Raw genomic sequence first — 17,295 nt, forward strand, 5'->3', positions numbered from 1 at the left:
AGGGATGGAAACAAGGGGACCTTTGCAGTTACTGGGACCTCAGTGAGCGACGGTGGTGGTGAGGAGCGATGGGATCCTTGCTGTGATTGAAGGTGGCGCGGACAGTGTTAGCTGATGGGTGGGAAGGTAGGATATGAGAGGCAGGCATCCGGCAGGACCCCAGGTGGTCTGCCTGAGGTGCTGTGAAGTGAATCGGAGATCTGAGAGTGGGACTAGTTCGGGCAGAGACTCAGGAGCTTGATTCTGGACATGCTGAATCGAGGGATGCCCCTTCGACGTTCAAGTGCAGATGTTGAGAACTAGTTCATCATCTTTATTCCCTTCCGGCCTCCCCAGGAGTAAGTAGAGTCCTCAGGTGGCCCCCGTTCTGTTTCCCAGGAGACGAACGTCCTAGGTTTTAAGGGGCCTCGGAAGATGAGTGTGATTGTCCCCGGCATGAACATGGTCCACGAGAGAGTCTGCATCCGGCCCCGCAACGTGAGTTCCTACCCCGCCTGCCCCTCCCCCACCGCCCTGGCAGCCTCTGGGTGCGGTGCCCGCTTCTCAGGGCAGACCTCCAGCTGGTGCGTCTATGCCTTAGGAGGCAGCGTGAGCAGAGCCCTGGGGGTCTAGGGAAGTTGAAGGACTGCCATTCCTGAGCCAGACCCCGTGAGCCCTGGGCTGGGCGTGTGCCGAGGGGCCTGGGCCTGGCTCAGGGGTGCCTGCTCTCCCAGGAGCACGAGACGCTGCTAGCGCGCTGGCAGAATAAGCACACGGAGACCATCATCGAGCTACAAAACAAGACGCCTGTCTGGAATGATGACACTCAGTCCTACGTACTCAACTTCCATGGGCGCGTCACACAGGCCTCTGTAAAGAACTTTCAGATCATCCATGGCAATGATCGTGAGTGTTCCAGCCCTCACCCATTGCTGTCCTCATGCTAGCCGGGGCTCTGAGCTTGGGGTCCAGCTCACCAGTCCCGCCCGCAAAGGCCAGTGCCTAAGGACACTGGCTACATGGCTTAGACCAGATATCAAGAACCATGTCCTCACAGAACCTTCTCTGGAGCCCTGACCCCAGGTTCTGGGCACCCCGCAGTCTCAGGTGTGGGGATACCCTGGGGGTGGACTCGCTCGCTCCTTCCCTGTCTCCTACTGTCTGTGTGCCATTCTTTGCCATTTGCCCCCTCTCTCCTGCATTTCTGCCACTCGGTCTGTGTATTACCTCCTTTGGGGTTCCCTTGGCATTGCTGCTTCTCACTTTCTCTTCTCTCCTGTCACTTGGGTGTCTGTCCATCCTTCCCCATCCCTACCGTACTCACCCTGTCTCCCTGTCTGTCTGCACCCGTGCCTGGTTCCAGCGGACTACATCGTGATGCAGTTCGGCCGCGTGGCAGAGGACGTGTTCACTATGGATTACAACTACCCACTGTGCGCACTGCAGGCCTTCGCCATCGCCCTGTCCAGCTTTGACAGCAAGCTGGCCTGTGAATAGAGGTCTCCTCGTGCCCTTGGGGTTGCCCAGCCCGGGGTGGAACTGCCTGCCTGAGGAGACAGCCCTGCCTGCCCCCTGTACATAGGCCTCCTGCCAGATGAACCTTTGGCTCTCAGCAGCTCCTTGGTGGGGCCAGCCAGGAACTGGCTCCTCTGCCTCCTCTGCTGAGGCAGAGGAGTGGGGGCGTGTAAGGGACCAGAGTGAATTCTTTCTGTGCCCTGGGAGCAACACACCCACTCTTGGGTTAGTATGCTGCTGCAGTCACCTTTGCCAAGCCAGGCCACCTCTTCAGCTGGGAAGGCAGGGAGAGGAGTGGAGAGAGAGGAAGCACAGGGCAGGGCTGCCGTGACCCAGCCGCCCACTCAGCCTGGAGGCCATGACCACGGATCCCTGACCGTGAGGGGCACAGTGTGTGTGTGTGTGTTGGAGGGCACACTGCCTTCGCACAGCAGAAGGCATGGCAGCCAAGCCTGGCCCTTAACTGCAGCAAGTCCCGACTTCAGGAGGCCTCAGCCAGGCCTGGGCGAGTTTGCTGGGGTCGGGCGTAAGTGGCAGGACCTTGTCCAGATTGCAGGGGCCTGGCTGTGGGAATTGGCTGGCAGCCTAGGGTTGTAGCTCATGTGATTTCTCTAGGTTTTCTCTCTGGGAGGAGGCAGCAAGAGGCCAGTCCTCAAGGCCAGATGTCTTAGAGGATGGGGCCTGCAAGACACAGGCTCAGCATCCGGGAGGCGCATGGAACAGGTGTCCAGGATCAGGCTGTCTGGGGAACCCTGTCAGCTGCCCCGGCCTCTGCACGGGAAAGGTGTGCGGGGCCTGGTCACCAGCCCTGGACTGCACGCAGGGAGGCAGGTAGGGAGGCAGGCAGGTGTGCCTGTGGCTGTGGCTGGTAGGCTGCAGGTGCTCCTGCTTGTGCTGCAGCCCCTGCTGCAGCCAATGTAGGTCAGGTCGGGGCTGCTGAGGCTTCTCTGTGTGGTCCTTCTCGGGAAGGAATGGGGTAGGGTGAGGAGAGCAGGGACTGTTTTAGAACCATAGAGATCAGAGGTGGCAGGACCCTTAGAGATGAACTAGTACAGCTGTCACCTTATGCAAATCACCAGAAAATGGTACTTGCTCTGGGTCATCTGGCTGGTTAGTGACAGAGTTCCGAACTTCAGCTCACTGGATTTCTTTGTTCCCACCCTCCCCCAAGCAGCCACTCTCTGTGGTTTTGGGGACCTTCTGGGGCCCAGTCCAGGTGCCCTCACCCCTTGGCCTGATTCCAGAGCAGCGATGTCAGAGTTGACGTGTGGAATTGAAACCATTTCCATTGGAGGCTGGGCAGTTCCCCGCTGAAGGCTGCCTGGCTCTTTGCACTGATCAGGACTGACCCCTCTGTGGCCCCCCAGAGCGCAGGCCTAGCTAGGCTGCCTCCTGTTTCCGTGTGCGGGGCCTGCGTGCGTGCTCTAAGGTCTCCCTCCCCCGCTGGCCTTCTTCCTGACTGGGGAACTCTCATCTCTTGAGTTCTCGTCCATTACCCTGGTGGAGGCTGCTTGCGCAGATGGAGACCAGAAACCCGTGGCAAGCACTTAGTTGTTCCTCACTTCAGAGTAGATGTGCTTGGAGAGGCTGTGTAGAAAGTGATGAAAACATCACAAAGTCATACTTAAACCCGCAGGCGAGGCTCTGTAATGAGGTGAAGGAGTGGTTTTGACGGAAGTGGAAGTAGTAGGCTCTCACTCCCTTGCTGTCTAGGGTTTCCTGTGCTGGGTGCTGAGATCGAGGCATGCGCCTCACCGCGCTGGCCTGCCCACACCTCCGGCGACCTCGCTTTTGCTGATGTGGTCTAGTTTCTAGGCAGCTCTTTCCTTGGGACCATTTTGAGGGCTCTAGAACTTTCCGTACAGGGCTGGTCCACTTCCCAGGAAATGCTGTAGGCCCACCCTCATCTCCAAAGTCCCAGTTAGGTTCTTCCCTTTCCGACCTGCTGACTTTGGAATTACAGAAACCAGATGATCTCTGATGTCCGGCCGGAGTGTCCCTCTGGGCCTGTGACTTTAAGGTGTGCCTCCCAGGAAGACGGGGGTCCTGGAGGCAGAGTGGGAACGTCAGAAGCACAATGACAAGCTCCCGTCTCCTGCTTTCTCCTCTGGTCCATGCAAGGGCCTGGCTGGGTATTTTGGAAGGGTCAGAGATGTGGGCCGAGCTTTCTAGCCCAGCTGTGAAGGGCAGCTCAACAACAAGACCCTCTGCTGGGCACAGAGTGAGAAGCGAGAGCAGCTGAGTCTGAGGCTGGGTCTCAAGCAGGCGAGTCTGTTCTGACAACCCCGTTCCTGGTGAGGCTGGTTTTCCTTGACCACTGGCCTCACAGCTATGGGCCCAAAGACTCAAAGCTGCCAAGGACCTTGGCGCCCACGTGGGCTCAGCTCCTCCCATAGGAAGAGGTCTTCGTTGGTCAGAGAATGATAATGGAGTGAGCTGTCCCTAAGGGTGTTGGGCAGGTGGGACCTCAGGCAGCTCTTCGGTGACTGCTCCTGGCTCTGCAACTTCTTCTGGGGCCACACGCAAAATCTCGACACCCTCTGCCCTAAACAGTTCTTGTGCAGAGCGGTGAAGTCCACTTCCCTGATCTTTTTCATTCCTTCTGGCTCCAAGGTGCTCTGTGTGTCTGCATCTCTCTGTGTCTGTGTGTATTTGGGAGGAAGGGCAACCTGCAGTCAACTGAAGTTCGTTATGACGATCACGTTTCCGAGAACGAAGAGGAAAGGCGTAAGGTGTACCTGTAGGTTTCGTTCACTCAGTGCTCTCTGGTGAGAGAGTGGCCTCTCTCCCAGGGCTCTGATCCGAAGGACGCCGTCTGAGGAAGTTGATCACTTCCCATTCTGCGTCGCCTGAGGAATCCGTGTGTTGTACGCATACCTTTGGACGAATATGAACATACTCTGGTGAATGTGCCTTAAAAATCACGACACTCGTTCGGAAGGAGCGTGCAAGGTCCAGGCCCGTGTGAGGACAGGTGTCGGAAGCCAGGGAGTGTGGTGATCGCAGGCTAGAAGGGAACCTCTGGAGTCTGCTCCTCTAGTGACAAAGAGGGCAAGAAAACTGCAGAGGCAGAAGGTTTTCTGTAAATAGTGGGGTATTTGCCTTCAATTTGGAGGTGGCTCTGAATTTAACAAGCAAAAGCGCTGATTTTACTAAGAGGTCCCTGCTCCCCTAATGGTGGGGTCCACAGGAAGGGAGCTGCAGGGTGCTACATCCCCGGCTCTGTAACGCAAGCACAATCCCACCTCCCGAGGGAGTCCCGGCTTCCCTTCTCCAGAATGCTTCACCCTGGTCAAGACACCATGGTGACCTCAGGCTGCCAGGTGGCCCTCTGCACACCTCTGCAGGTGCCCAGCACGAAGGGGGCTGGACTCCCCTGCCCCAGGTCCTGGCTGGCTGACCAGCAGCAGCCCCGGGAACAGGCCAAAGGACAGTGTGCATTGACTGGACCCCAGCCCTCCCATCAGTCTCAGGATATTGGGGGGGGGGGGAGGGGCAGAGCGGAAGTGTCGGGGCGGGTTTGGTTGTTCTCACAGAAAGTAGTCCTGTACTCAGTGGCCACGTGATTCTGAGCACACCACGTAACTTCTCTAGGTCTGTTTTCTCATCTACTGAGCGAGGGGTGGACCGTCAGCGTCTGCGGGAGGGTCGGGGCGGATGAACACAGCCCGTGCTTTCATCACTACCTTTTCTAGCTCGTCACTGTGCCTTTTTCTTTCCCTTCTGTTCACTGCCCCGCCCCGCTTCTCTCACCAAGGTCCAGGCAGAGCTGGGGTTAGGCCGAGACCCAGATCCAGAGTTCCCTAGGGAGTGACTAGGGGCGGCTCGGAAAGGGAAGCCCGACTTGGCCGCCTTCCCGCTTCTGGTAACGAGGGGCCTCGGCTGGGCGGGCGCGTCAGCCAGTTGTCGCAGTGCTTAGGATGTGTGTGTCTGTTTGCACAAGCCTGTCTTTCCCTATTTCCGAGTGGTCAGACATTTTATTTTTGTTCAAAGTCCTCTGGAGTTTTAGATGAACTTGCAAAATTGTGCTTTTATTGACTTTTTGAATAAACTCTTTGGTATTCGGGATCAATGTATGTATTTATTGGTATGTGCAATGACAAAGTCGGTATTTTCCCATGCTGACATTATGTACGTTGTATAACTTAAGTGTTTGTCTAAAGTACAGACCATATATCAAATTAAACTTGAACTCTTTCAACACTACTGTATACTTTCTTTTTCCTATAAAAGGAGAAAAAACATTTTTTATACCATTCATTCGTCTGTCCTGAGAGCCTCAGGGGTGAGGACGGTGGTAACAAGGGCGTCACAGCTTGTCTGGAAGCAATGACAGGTGGTCAGAGCTGTCCTCCCTGTGCTCTTCACGTTTAAGGATGCTCAGAACCACACGCAGAGGCTGGGGAGGGCTGGCAGAATGCTAAGGACCGAAAGTATGGGTCAGCTGTACCAGCCGGAAAGGGGCTGTTGGTTCCTGAGTATCCCCCTGTGGCCCTGGCCGTTAGGAGCAAAAATTGGCCATCGAGCTAAAAAGGTGGAAAGGCCCAGGTTAGAAGAAGACCCAGCCACTTGATTCCTCTGGCCCCACTCAGGGCCTGACCCACTTCAGCGGAACTCGGACATGCTTGGGAATCTTCTTTCCAGCCAGTGGCAGGTCCAAAGCCAAGCAAGAGGGAGGCTGCTGCTGCGGCGGGAAGCAGGGGTGAAAGAGCACAGTCTGACCCCAAGGGAGGTGGTCAACACTTGGCCGCCCGCAGTCTGGAGGGCGTCAGAGCGGCCGCCCAGGACCTGACGACAGCCACAGCGCAGTCCGAGCACCCAGGGCGTGAGGCCCCTGGGACAGGCGCGCTGCAGACCGTCCCTCCTCTCGTCCTAGCAGCCTTGCAAGGTGGGGAGTATTCTGAATTCACAGATGAGGAAACCAGAGCTAGAGAAAAAATAAACTAACAAAAAGGAATTTGTCCTATTTGTATAAAAATGGGAAAGAGAAGGAAAGGTTAGGTGCATTTAGAAAGATTTGTATAAAAGGGTGAAGAAAACAGCATGGCTACTTCCTGTTTTTCCTCAATGTCGATGAAGTACTAGATGTTTCTTTGGGTTAAGGGTCTGGGTTAAGGGGACATTTTAAGAATGCAGTAATAAGGAGGCCTGGTTTATCACCCTCAGTTTGGAGTTCTTCTGTAGGCAAGAGCATTTCCTGCGGGAACTAGAGCCTCTCTCCTTGGCTCTGCCTGTGCAGGAGATAGCACATGCAGGGGATAAGGTGAGAGAGGGTTTGTTGTTCGTGGTCCAGTTAAGGAGAAATCTTTTAGACACCATAGACAGGGAGACCCTCCGTCTAGGACAGTCCTGGTGTATACCTTTTATCCTGGCATAATTACCATCAAAGCTCCCTTTCCCCAAGTTTCCCAGTTTGGACCATAAGCTGTTTGGCACCCAAGCTACAGGAGGTGCAGGCCATCTTTTCCAGAGGCCAAACGTGCTTCTGCTTGTTGACACAGCTCCCTGGGCCTCACTTCCTGAGCTCACCCATCCATCACGAGTCCTGTTGCTAAAGAAGTGCTTTTCTTGTGCCTCCTGTTATGACCAACAGAGAACATCTCCTGGCTGGGTCACCCGCCTGATTTACCAAGCACAGTCCTAGGTGCTGCAGTTGTGTCCCAGGCCGACTGCCCCCCGAGGTGTGCCTGCCCTGCCACAGTGGCCCAAGGCCGCGGCAGACCTAGTGCCAGGGGAGCGACCGAGTTCACAGCCTACACCAGTTCTGAGAAACGAGCCAAGAGGCATCAGGCTGATAACAGAAGCCAGCGCCATGATTTTGGTCATCCTGAGCTGTATACTCACATGCAGCTGTCACTCCTGGAGGAAAAAACAACTCCAGAAATGCAAAAAGACTGTCTAATCGGAAGTGATTGACAAGTACATAAAATTTCCGAGACAGAAATACATACACTCCTGCTGTACACGCCCACCAAGGCCTAGGGCAGCAGGAGCCGTCATGAGCTCCTGTACTTCTGCAGGAAGTACGTCCACATGCCAGCTTCCCCCACAGACTAACACGCAAAATAAGGACTTGGTTATGTAACACCTTACACAGCAGCCTCTTCAAAGTACCTGAACAACCACTGACTTCCACACCTCACTGCTTTCTCAACACCACTTTCTGCCAAAATGTCCTCCTCCTTGCTCACCTGGAGAAGTCCTCAGTTCTCAGCATGCCTCAAAATCTACATCCTCTGCAAAATACTTTGGCAAAAAGTCTCTGTTTTTCTGTAGATGTGGGTCCCTATCTCAGTTATATAGCACAGAACCTTAGCTACCACTTACCAAGTGGTTACCACGCACCAGACAGGACCGGTGCTGTTTTACAGGCACTGATGACGTCATTTAACGCTCACAGCCCACCCCACCCCTGCCCGGAGACCCCCTACTGTAGAGAAGAGAAAGCCAAGACTCCAGGGGCTGACAAGAGCCTGCAGTCAGAACAGGCGAGGACAGAGTCATGACGGACACTTCTCTGCCTGCAGAATTCATGATCTTGAGCCCTTTTGTAGTTTATAGTTCACTTAAAAAAATAAATTGGATAAGGCTCCCATATTAAACTGAGTTTTTAAAAGGTAGGAAATGAACCTTCTGTTCCCACTGCCTAGTTCTGAGCGGTGTCTGCCAAGTGAATAAGTGAGTGGATTAGCTAGAAGGTAACACGTGTCTCTAATGAGGGCATCACATCCTAAGGCAGGAAAGACATTCGGAACAGGGGCCCAGGACTCCCCTCACAAATCAACCCCTCACTGTGTCTGAAGGGAAATGACATGAAAAACAACTTATCCCAAGAGTAAAGAGCACCTACATTATTTTTTACCTTTAGCATTCCATTACGTGTAGATTGTTCTCAGCACATTTTAAACTCCATTTGTACAAGTGAATCGAATGTTCCACACAAAGGCAGATTCAATAAACTTCCTAAAGACTCAATCTTCAGCGACTTCTCTGTGGTTCACTGACAAACAAGAACTGTCTAGCAGTAACCGACACTACCTTAGTATGATCCCGTACCTCTGACAGCAGTCTGTATGCCTGTATGTGTAATTTAAAGTATTTTCCTGGCCTCTCGGGACAGAAACAATGGAACTCTACAAGCCACACCTGCCTTTATACGATTCCTTAAATTTCAAGTCTTCCACCTTTCATGACTGGGAATGCCCTCAGGGATGCATCCTCTTTAAAACCACAGGTCTCCCATGTGAACTGGACTTGCTCATCCTTACTAGACAGAGTATGTGGTTGCCGTCTTACCTTAAGAAGACAGATGGCAGCTTAGAAATTAGGCTTGTAGTTTGGCCAAAATCCTCCCAGTGCTAACCCACTTCCTACTGTTGCCGGCTCTCAGAAGACCCAGATATCTGAATACAGACAGTCTAATGGTCTCTTCCCCTGGGCACTGCCATGCTGGTTCTCTCAACAGACACTCTGCAACTTCCCTGTTGGGCTGGCACTTTGTCTATAAGCTCAGACCTGGTTGTTTCTCTTTCAAGTCTTGTGATTGTGGAAATGAATTTCCCAGAGGAAATTCACAACATTCAAAAACAGCTTCAAGGCAAGGACCGTCCACAGCTGTCACCAGCCCCCTGGCCTTCTGAGGCTCACAGCAGGACCACTACCCTTGGGCAGGCTTCCCCTCAGCCTCAGACCCTGGCTCTGCAGGGCGAGGACTAAAGTCTCTACCCAAAGCTTCCTCTGGCCAATGAAGACAAGAGGTACAGATGTGCTTCTGGGTTTGGCAGTTCTGTTGTGCAGAACAGGGACAAAGGAAGCTAGAGATCCAGGCAGCATGAGAGCAAAACAGCCCCCCAGCAGACCCCTGGGCTCATTTTCAGGACAGTGCATGTCTTTCAGCCCTTCCTGTGAGGAAGGGGCTTCAGCTCAGAAAGCAGAGTCCCACCCTGCTCTGGCTCCATCATCCCCCAAAACAAAATGTTCTTCTCTTAAATCCAGGGGACCACTAACCTGCTCAAGGCCCAGAGAATAAGGCATCCTGGACTCTGAGATCTTCGCTCTGCAACCTTAAGTCCTCACCATGTGTAAACTGATGTTCGTTCACAGGGGAACCATCTGTTACTCCTAGTGCGAAGTATTGGACCTCTGCCTTTGAATGGTCCCATCTGTAATTATGACAGATCAGCCATAATTACCTAGTAGATCAATTCTCTGATGGAGGAAAGGCAGGAAGACAAAAGAGCAAGGTCATCTTGTGTTCCTACTACTCTATGATGCTTTACAAGGTGACAGGTAAGGGAGCACCAGGGGGTGCTCGCACCAGCGATATCTGTGGCTGTCACCTGACTGGCTATGACATTTAAACACTAGGGAGGAAGCACAGGGCCGAGGATAAAGTCTGAGAGAGGGAGACAGGTCACCCTGGGGCTGGAGTAATGGATACTCCCCCAAACTGGCTGTTTTCACTCTAAGCCCTCGGGGTTCCGCTTCCTCAAGGTGTCCCCTGTACTTGCTTGGTGGGCACAGATGCCCAACCCCTCTGCCCCGAAGTCCCAGGGCCACGCGTCTGCGGTGGGTTCCTCCTGCTCACTGTAGCCGTCTGCAGTGAATCCAGCATTCTCTGCCAAGATAGCGGGGTCCTCTTCTTCATGAAGAGAGCAGGAACACGTTTCTGGCTTTGGGTCACATGAGGTGACAGAATTGTCTTCCCAGGCTCTGGGGTTGGTGGGCGTTTCCCAGACCAAGTGGTCGGATTCTTCCGGCACTCCCATCCTTTCCGCTATTTCTTCAGCAGAGGGCTCCTCTGGGTCAGGGTAGTTCACCAGGATTGTTTTTTGCCTACGCTTGACGCAATCTGAAAGGTCATAAATTGGGTAAGTCTCTTCAGGGTAACCTAGAGAGAAAAGTAGCACAAAGTCTTACAAGGATTGTCTCTTCCAAGCAAAGTGTCAGGCTCAAAGAGGCCTCTCAGGCAGCAGCCACCCCATCCCAACCAATCCATTCAAGACATCCCTCAGGAAAAACACCCTCTCTCAGGTGACTAACAACTCTAAAGTTTCACTTGAGTAAATTCTTAGCAGTCTGGCTGACCCAGTGCTCTTTGAAACACAAACCCATTCAGATGAAAATCCCTTCAGGGTGCTAGGGGCAAACTGTACCTCTCACACCTCCAGCTTCTGCAGTACTGATGAAGACTAAGCAAACAACACAGCCCTCAGGAAAACAAAACAAAACAAAACACCAGATGGACAGAGTATACAGCTCAAGGCTAACATTTATAATTTCTTCTTTTTTAAGATTTTATTTACTCATAGACAGAGGTGAAGGGTGGGAGAAAAAGAGGGAGAGAAACATCAATGTGTGGTTGCCTCTCACACACCCCCTACTGGGGACCTGGCTCACAACCCAGGCATGTGCCCTGATCTGGGAATCTAACCAGCAACCCCTTAGTTCACAGGCCGGAGCTCAACCCTCTGAATCGTACCAGCCAGGGTTAATGTTTATAATTTCTATTCGTAACCATTTCCAAATCTTTCCAGGAAGTTGGGGAGAAGGGGACGCATGGGAGGGGTGGACGCATGGGAGGGAATGCTAGGCTCTTTGAAAAGAAGCCTCCTACTAAACTAATTTAAAAAATTGAAATGGCTTGCAAGTGTCAGAAACAGACAGCGCTTTAGCAAGACATGTCCGAGATCCCAGAGGACAAGCACTGCATTTTCACGACACAGAATTCCTGTTGTTGGCTTCTTCATCTTTGCAAAATGGAACAAAAGAAAACAACAACCTGGTAAACAAAGTGAGTGATGCTGGTACTGAATTCCAGTTACGATAATGAGAAAAGAGAAAATGCTGCCAAATTAAAGAATGAAATAATAAATCTGTGTCAGCCGAGCCGAGCGGAGCCTGGGCACAGATGGGCCAAGCTGGCAGCCGCGGCGCGCTCCCTCCTGGCGTGGGAAGCTGGATTCAACATCCGTGTGCGCACTGTGATAATCGGCAAACTCAGCCCTAGCGTAAACCACTTTCTGCCTACAAATTCTGAAAAGCAGATCTTTTTGGTGCAGTGTAGAATATGAGGAGACATTTTTTAACAACATTTACTGTTTTTTTTTTCTGATTATAAAAGTCATAGAGACTTGTAGAAAATTTGAAAAACAGAAGTTGTGGAAAGAAAACACAAATCACCTAGAATCCCACCACTGATAATAATTTGTTGTATCACTTCTGACCTTTTTATCCTATATAAGCATATTTTTAATAAAGGATCATATTGTATAAAAAATATTATATCAATTTTTTTTAACATTGTATCATGAGCATTTCTCCATGTCGTTAGGTATTTTAGAGCTGGCTGCAAAATACCCCATCACACAGCTACACCTAACTGATCTGATTTACCCCGCCTCTTCTGGAAGACATGATTCTTTCCAATCTTCCCTTATTGTAAGTAACCTAGCAGGTAAGAGCTCTGCATATAAATCTATTTCTACTTCCCTGTTTCTTTAAGATACACTTCAAGAAACATGAAAACTATGAAGACCATAGAGAATGGACATTTTAAAAGCCTTTTTTTACACTCTGCCAAACTGCTTTCCAGAAGAATGGCACAAACTTTTAGTTCTACCAGTGACATAAAAAAATGTCTGTCTTATCCCATCCGCACAGTCACTGGCAGGACCTTAACTTGCAGGCGCACGCGCTGTGCACGCAATGCTCGCTGGAATGGTGTCCAGCTGCCCGAGGCCCTCACTACCTCTTTGGCCAATGGCAGGGCTGGAGCAGCTCACATGCTCAACCACCGACTGCTTAAGAGAAGTCCATTTCCTGGCTTGTTCCCGTCTTCTCCCGACACCAAGAACATGGTTATCTGTTTTGGTTTAAGAAGGGAGGCCTGCTGAAGAAAATCAAATAGTGACTCACACAACTGCTGAGGCAGCCTGTCATCCAACATTAGTGGCTACTCAAGAACTCCGTTAAAAATATAAAAAGCAACAAAATATTGCTGGTCCTATGAGTAAATCAGAAGTTCAAAACAGGGGAACAAAATGAAGCAAACTCTGCAGAGAGCCCCTAAAAAGCAATCCATGCGGGAAACAGGAGTAAATGTCAGTCAACTTGAACTGCTGTTCCCAGTAATATTCAGAGGGGTAATTTACCAATAAAACCAACCAGGCTTCAGTGTAAAAAGGGAGCAAAAATGAAGTAAGAGAGCTATTCGAAATACAAAGGCATCATTACATCAAACATTTAAACTCAATGAAGGAAGAAAATAGCAGATTGAAATGGCCATGGCTAAAAACCAAATTAGTATATTAGAAGTCCAAGTTGAGGATGTCTCTAAGGCAAAAATAAAAATGACAAAGAAACAAAAATTATAAGAAAAAAGATAAGTTGCATGGAAGACTGATCCAGGATATCCAATCTCAAAACTAGTGGAATTCTAGAACGAGAAGGCAGAGTAGGTTAAATGAAAGCAACAACCAAGGAAATTATAAATTATAAATGATAAAAGCACTATGAACTATAGTGCTTTTAAGAACTAGTGCTTAAAAGAACTATAAAAGCTAGATAAAAACACTATGAAAAAATCCACACATTCATACATACTGAGACACATGCCAGCGCACCTGCCCAAACTCAAATGTTAAGTACAAAAACACAGATTCCCAGGCGGAAACCAAACCAAGCTCACTAACAGCAGGTTGCCTACTGAGAGAAAGCAGCAGACTAGACAGGATTTCTCGTCTTTGACATCAATGAATGTGGACAATGAAGTAATGCTTTCATGTCTGTACAGGAAAATGGCATGATCATATAATTTTTTTATTTGTAAATAAACACAAACTATTTGTATAAAGGTAAAAAATTATATGTATATATATCCAAGTATTCAGAAAATATACCACTCTATATGGGGGTGGGATGGGAGAGGTACTTAAGAAAGTATTCTGACAAATACAAAAATTAATAAAGAATTTTAATTCACTAAAGAAGATACTGTATACAGGAAACTGGCAAACAAGGAGTGAGAATTATTGATGTAAAATAACTTGAGAATGTGGTTAGAAATGTAATGCCACTGTTACATACTTAAATCAGAAAAGGCTAATATCTTTAAAAGTTAATGATTTGTAGCTAAAATTCCCCAACACCTGAGAGGTAGGTAGAAAATAAAGTGATAAGGATTTTACCTTATTTGGGAACATGATTATATAATGAACATTTACAATTTGGAGGAAAAAGGAATTCCAATTTTCATTTCCTTGATTACTAGTGAGATTGAAATACCTTTTCATATGTTTTGTAGCCAGCTGCATTTTTTTGTGCACTGCTTATATAGGAAGATATCACTGTTTTCCAAATTAGAGAACTTTTTATATATTAAAAATCACTTCTTGCCCTGGCGGGTGTAGCTCAATGGACAGAGCGCAGGCCTGCAAACCAAAGGGTTACCACTTTGACTCCCAGTCAGGGCACATGCCTGGGTTGCAGGCCAGGTCCCCAGTGGGGGGCGTGAGAGAAACAACCACACATTGATGTTTCCCTCTCTCTTTCCCTTCCTCTCTCTCTAAAAACAATTTTTTAAAAAATCACTTCTTTTCAGTCATATTTGTTAAGTATTTTTCCAGTTTACGATTGACCTCTACACTTTGTGGTATTCTCTGATCGACAGGAGGTAAAAGTTTTATTTATTCAAACTATACTTTCCCTAATAGTTTCTTGTGTTGCTTTTTAAAATTAATATTTTTGAGACAATTATAAATTCACATGTAGTTGTAAGAAATACTACAGAAACCCCATGTACCTTTACCCCGTTTCTCCCGATGGTAGCCTCTTGCAAATCTATTAATACAGTGTCACAACCAGAATGTGAATGTTTGATACAGTCAATACACAAAATATTTCTACCAACACCAGGATCCTTCATGTTGCCCTTTCACCGCCACACCCACTCCCTCCGGCCTCCAGCTTCCTCCTTACCCTCTAGCAGTTACTATCCTGTTCATTTCTACAAATTTGTCATTTCAAGAATGTTATATAAATAGTTCACAGTGCATAACCTTTTGGAATTAGCTTTTTTATTTCACTCAGCATAATTACCTGAGTATTATAACACAGAATCGATACACCACAGTTTGTTTAACCATTCACCTGTTGAAGGATATCTGGGTTGTTTTTGGCTTTGGGCCACTATAAATAAAGATGCTATAAATATGCAGGTATAATTTTTATGTGAACACATCTTCATTTCTCTGGGATAAATGCCCAGGAGAACTGCTATGTTGTATAGTATTTGCTTGTTTAGTTTTTTAAAAAAACAGCCACATTGTTTTCCAGAATGGATGTAATACACCAGTAACATATGAGTGAATCTATTTTCTCCACATCCTCACCAGCATTTGGCAGTGTATTTTATTTTATTTTTAGCCATTCTGATAGGTGTGTAGTAGTACCTCATTGTAATTTTTTTAAAGTTATTTTTAAATTATATTTTATTGATTATGCTATTACAGTTGTCCCAGTTTTTCCCTTTGCCTCCCTCTACCCAGCACCCCCGACTCCCTCAGGCAGTCCCCTCACCATTGTTCATGTCCATAGGTCATGAGTAGATTCTTTGGTACTCCACTTCGTATACTGTACTTTATATCCCCATGGCTATTCTGTAACTACTTATTTGTACTTCTTAATCCCCTCACCTTTTCAACCATTCCCCCACAATCCCCTCCCCTCTATCAGCCATCAAAACACTCTCCATATCCATGATTCTGCCTCTGTTCTTATTTGCTTACTTTGTTTTTTAGACTCAACTTTTGATATATATTTATTGCCACCTTATTGTTCATAGTTTTGACCTTTTTTCTAAAGTAAATCCCTTTAACATTTCATATAATTATGGTCTGGTGATGATGAATTCTTTAGTTTTTTTCTTGTCTGGGAAGCTCTTTATCTGCCCTTTGATTCTAAGTGATAGCTTTGCTGGGTAGAGCAATCTTGGCTGTATGTCCCTGCTTTTCATGACTTGGAGTATTTTTTGCCAATCCCTTCTTGCCTGCACAGTTTCTTTTGAGAAATCAGCTGACAGTCTTATGGGAACTCCCCTGTAGATAACTAACTGCTTCTCTCTTGCTTCTTTTAAGATTCTTTATCTTTAACCTTCAAGATTTTAATTATGATGTGTCTTGGGAGTGGGCCTCTTTGCATCCATCTTGTTTGGGACTCTGTGCTTCCTGGACTTGCATGTCTATTTCCTTCACCAAATTGGGGAAGTTTTCTTTCACTATGTTTTTCAAACAGATTTCTAATCTCTTGCTCTTTCTCCTCTCCTTCTGGCATCCCTATATTTGGCATCTCCTTCTGATATCCCTATATCCCCTGCGAATATTGAATCGCTTGAAGTTGTCACAGAGTCTGCTTACACTATCCTCAATTTTAATGGAGTTTCTTTTCTTCTTGTTGTTCTGATTGTTTTTTTGCACCCTTATGTTCCAAATCTTTGATTTGATTCTCGTCTCTGTCCACTCCACTGTTGTTCCCCTGTAAATTGTTTTTTTATTTCAATTAGTGTATCCTTCATTTCTGACTGGAACTTTTTTATGCTGTTGAGGTCCTCACTAAGTTCCTTGAGCATCCTTATAACCAGTGCTTTGAACACTAAATCTGATAGATTGCCTATCTCCATTTTTAGTTCTTTTTGGGGAGTTTTGATCTACTTTTTCACTTGGGCCATGCTTCTTTGTCTCCTCATTTTGGCAGCCTCCCTGAAAGTTTGTTTCTATGTATTAAGTAGAAATGCTATGACTCCCTGTCTTGGTAGCGTGGCATAATGTAGTAAGTGTCCTGCAGGGGGTCTAGTGGCACAGCTGCCCCCATCACCTTAGCTGAGTACTCCAGGTGTGCCCTTTGTGTAAGCTGAACACACCCTCCTGTTGTAGTTGAGCCTTGGTTGCTGTTGGCAGATCAATGGGAGGGATTTACCCAGGCCGGTCAGCTGCAAGAACTGGCTGTGTCCACTGACCACCATCTTCCATCCTCTGTGGAGGATCGGCTGTGTGGGGGCAGGGTGCTGGTGCTCCAACATGGACTGTAGCTGCCCACTGGGTACACAGGCTCTGGGGTTTCCCAGGTGGTACAGGCCAAGGTCAGTCCTCACCCGTGTTTTGCCCAGGGCCACCCTACCTGAGCCATAAAGCAATCTAAGATGGCTGCTACTTGTGCTGGGCTTGGAGATTCCCAGGAGAAGCCAAGCTGTGAATCTAGGCTGGTTGCTGCTAGTGCCAGGCATGGGGCAACTTAGCAAGAGGTACTGGGACTGGGGGCTCACTGAGGCTTGCTGTTGCTTGTTTGAGAGGATTTAAGAGGTTGTGAAGCATTAGCCAAGACCAGCCATTCATATGAAAAAGAAGCTTAGGTGAGCCAGTAAGTTGGGTGGGACAGAGTCTCAAGGGATCTCCATCGTGAGACAAACAGGATTATCCAGGTTGGTGGAGACTGAGATACGGCACCCACATGCTGGCTCTGTGGCTCTGTGGCTCTATGAGGGGAGGGCCCAGGAAGGGGACAATGGCCTCTGCCTGCCTTTCTGTCTTAGAGAAACCTGTTCCCCAGCTCTTGCCTTGATGCCAGTCACTTTAGTTCCTTCCTGTATGTCACGGGTGCCTTTCAAGCTGTTACCCCGGAGCTGGAGGTGACAGAGCATGAGTCTGAGTAAGTCCGTGTGTGGGTTCTTTAAGAGGAACTGCTTGGGACTCCAGAAGTTTCTTCCACTGACTGAATCCCTACTGGTTTTTCAGCCTCAAGTTATGG

The 17,295-nt window shown here is 48.6% G+C and overlaps 2 protein-coding genes across 9 annotated transcripts in view; one reads left to right on the plus strand and one right to left on the minus strand.

Annotated features, from left to right (window-relative positions):
* Positions 1 to 6,027, plus strand: part of TUB (TUB bipartite transcription factor) — an 81,595-nt gene extending 75,568 nt beyond the window's left edge. For all 4 annotated transcript variants that reach the window (XM_045825182.1, XM_045825184.1, XM_045825183.1 and 1 more), the window contains 3 exons: positions 379 to 477; positions 714 to 885; positions 1,343 to 6,027. In XM_045825182.1, coding sequence (XP_045681138.1) covers positions 379 to 477; positions 714 to 885; positions 1,343 to 1,476 — 405 coding nt within the window. In that variant the 3' untranslated portion in view covers positions 1,477 to 6,027. The remainder of the gene's footprint in view (positions 1 to 378; positions 478 to 713; positions 886 to 1,342) is intronic.
* Positions 6,028 to 7,387: 1,360 nt separating this feature from the next.
* The window catches only part of RIC3 (RIC3 acetylcholine receptor chaperone), a 56,105-nt gene continuing 46,197 nt past the window's right edge, over positions 7,388 to 17,295 (minus strand). For 2 of the 5 annotated variants that reach the window (XM_045825187.1, XM_045825186.1), the window contains exon 6: positions 7,388 to 10,384. In XM_045825187.1, the coding sequence (XP_045681143.1) occupies positions 9,954 to 10,384 (431 nt within the window). In that variant the 3' untranslated portion in view covers positions 7,388 to 9,953. The remainder of the gene's footprint in view (positions 10,385 to 17,295) is intronic. The other 3 variants (XM_045825188.1, XM_045825189.1, XM_045825192.1) reach the window with 3 other exon arrangements.

The sequence above is a fragment of the Phyllostomus hastatus genome, unplaced genomic scaffold (assembly GCF_019186645.2).
Source record: "Phyllostomus hastatus isolate PE091 unplaced genomic scaffold, TTU_PhHast_1.1 phas_scaffold_585, whole genome shotgun sequence".
Taxonomy (NCBI): domain Eukaryota; kingdom Metazoa; phylum Chordata; class Mammalia; order Chiroptera; family Phyllostomidae; genus Phyllostomus; species Phyllostomus hastatus.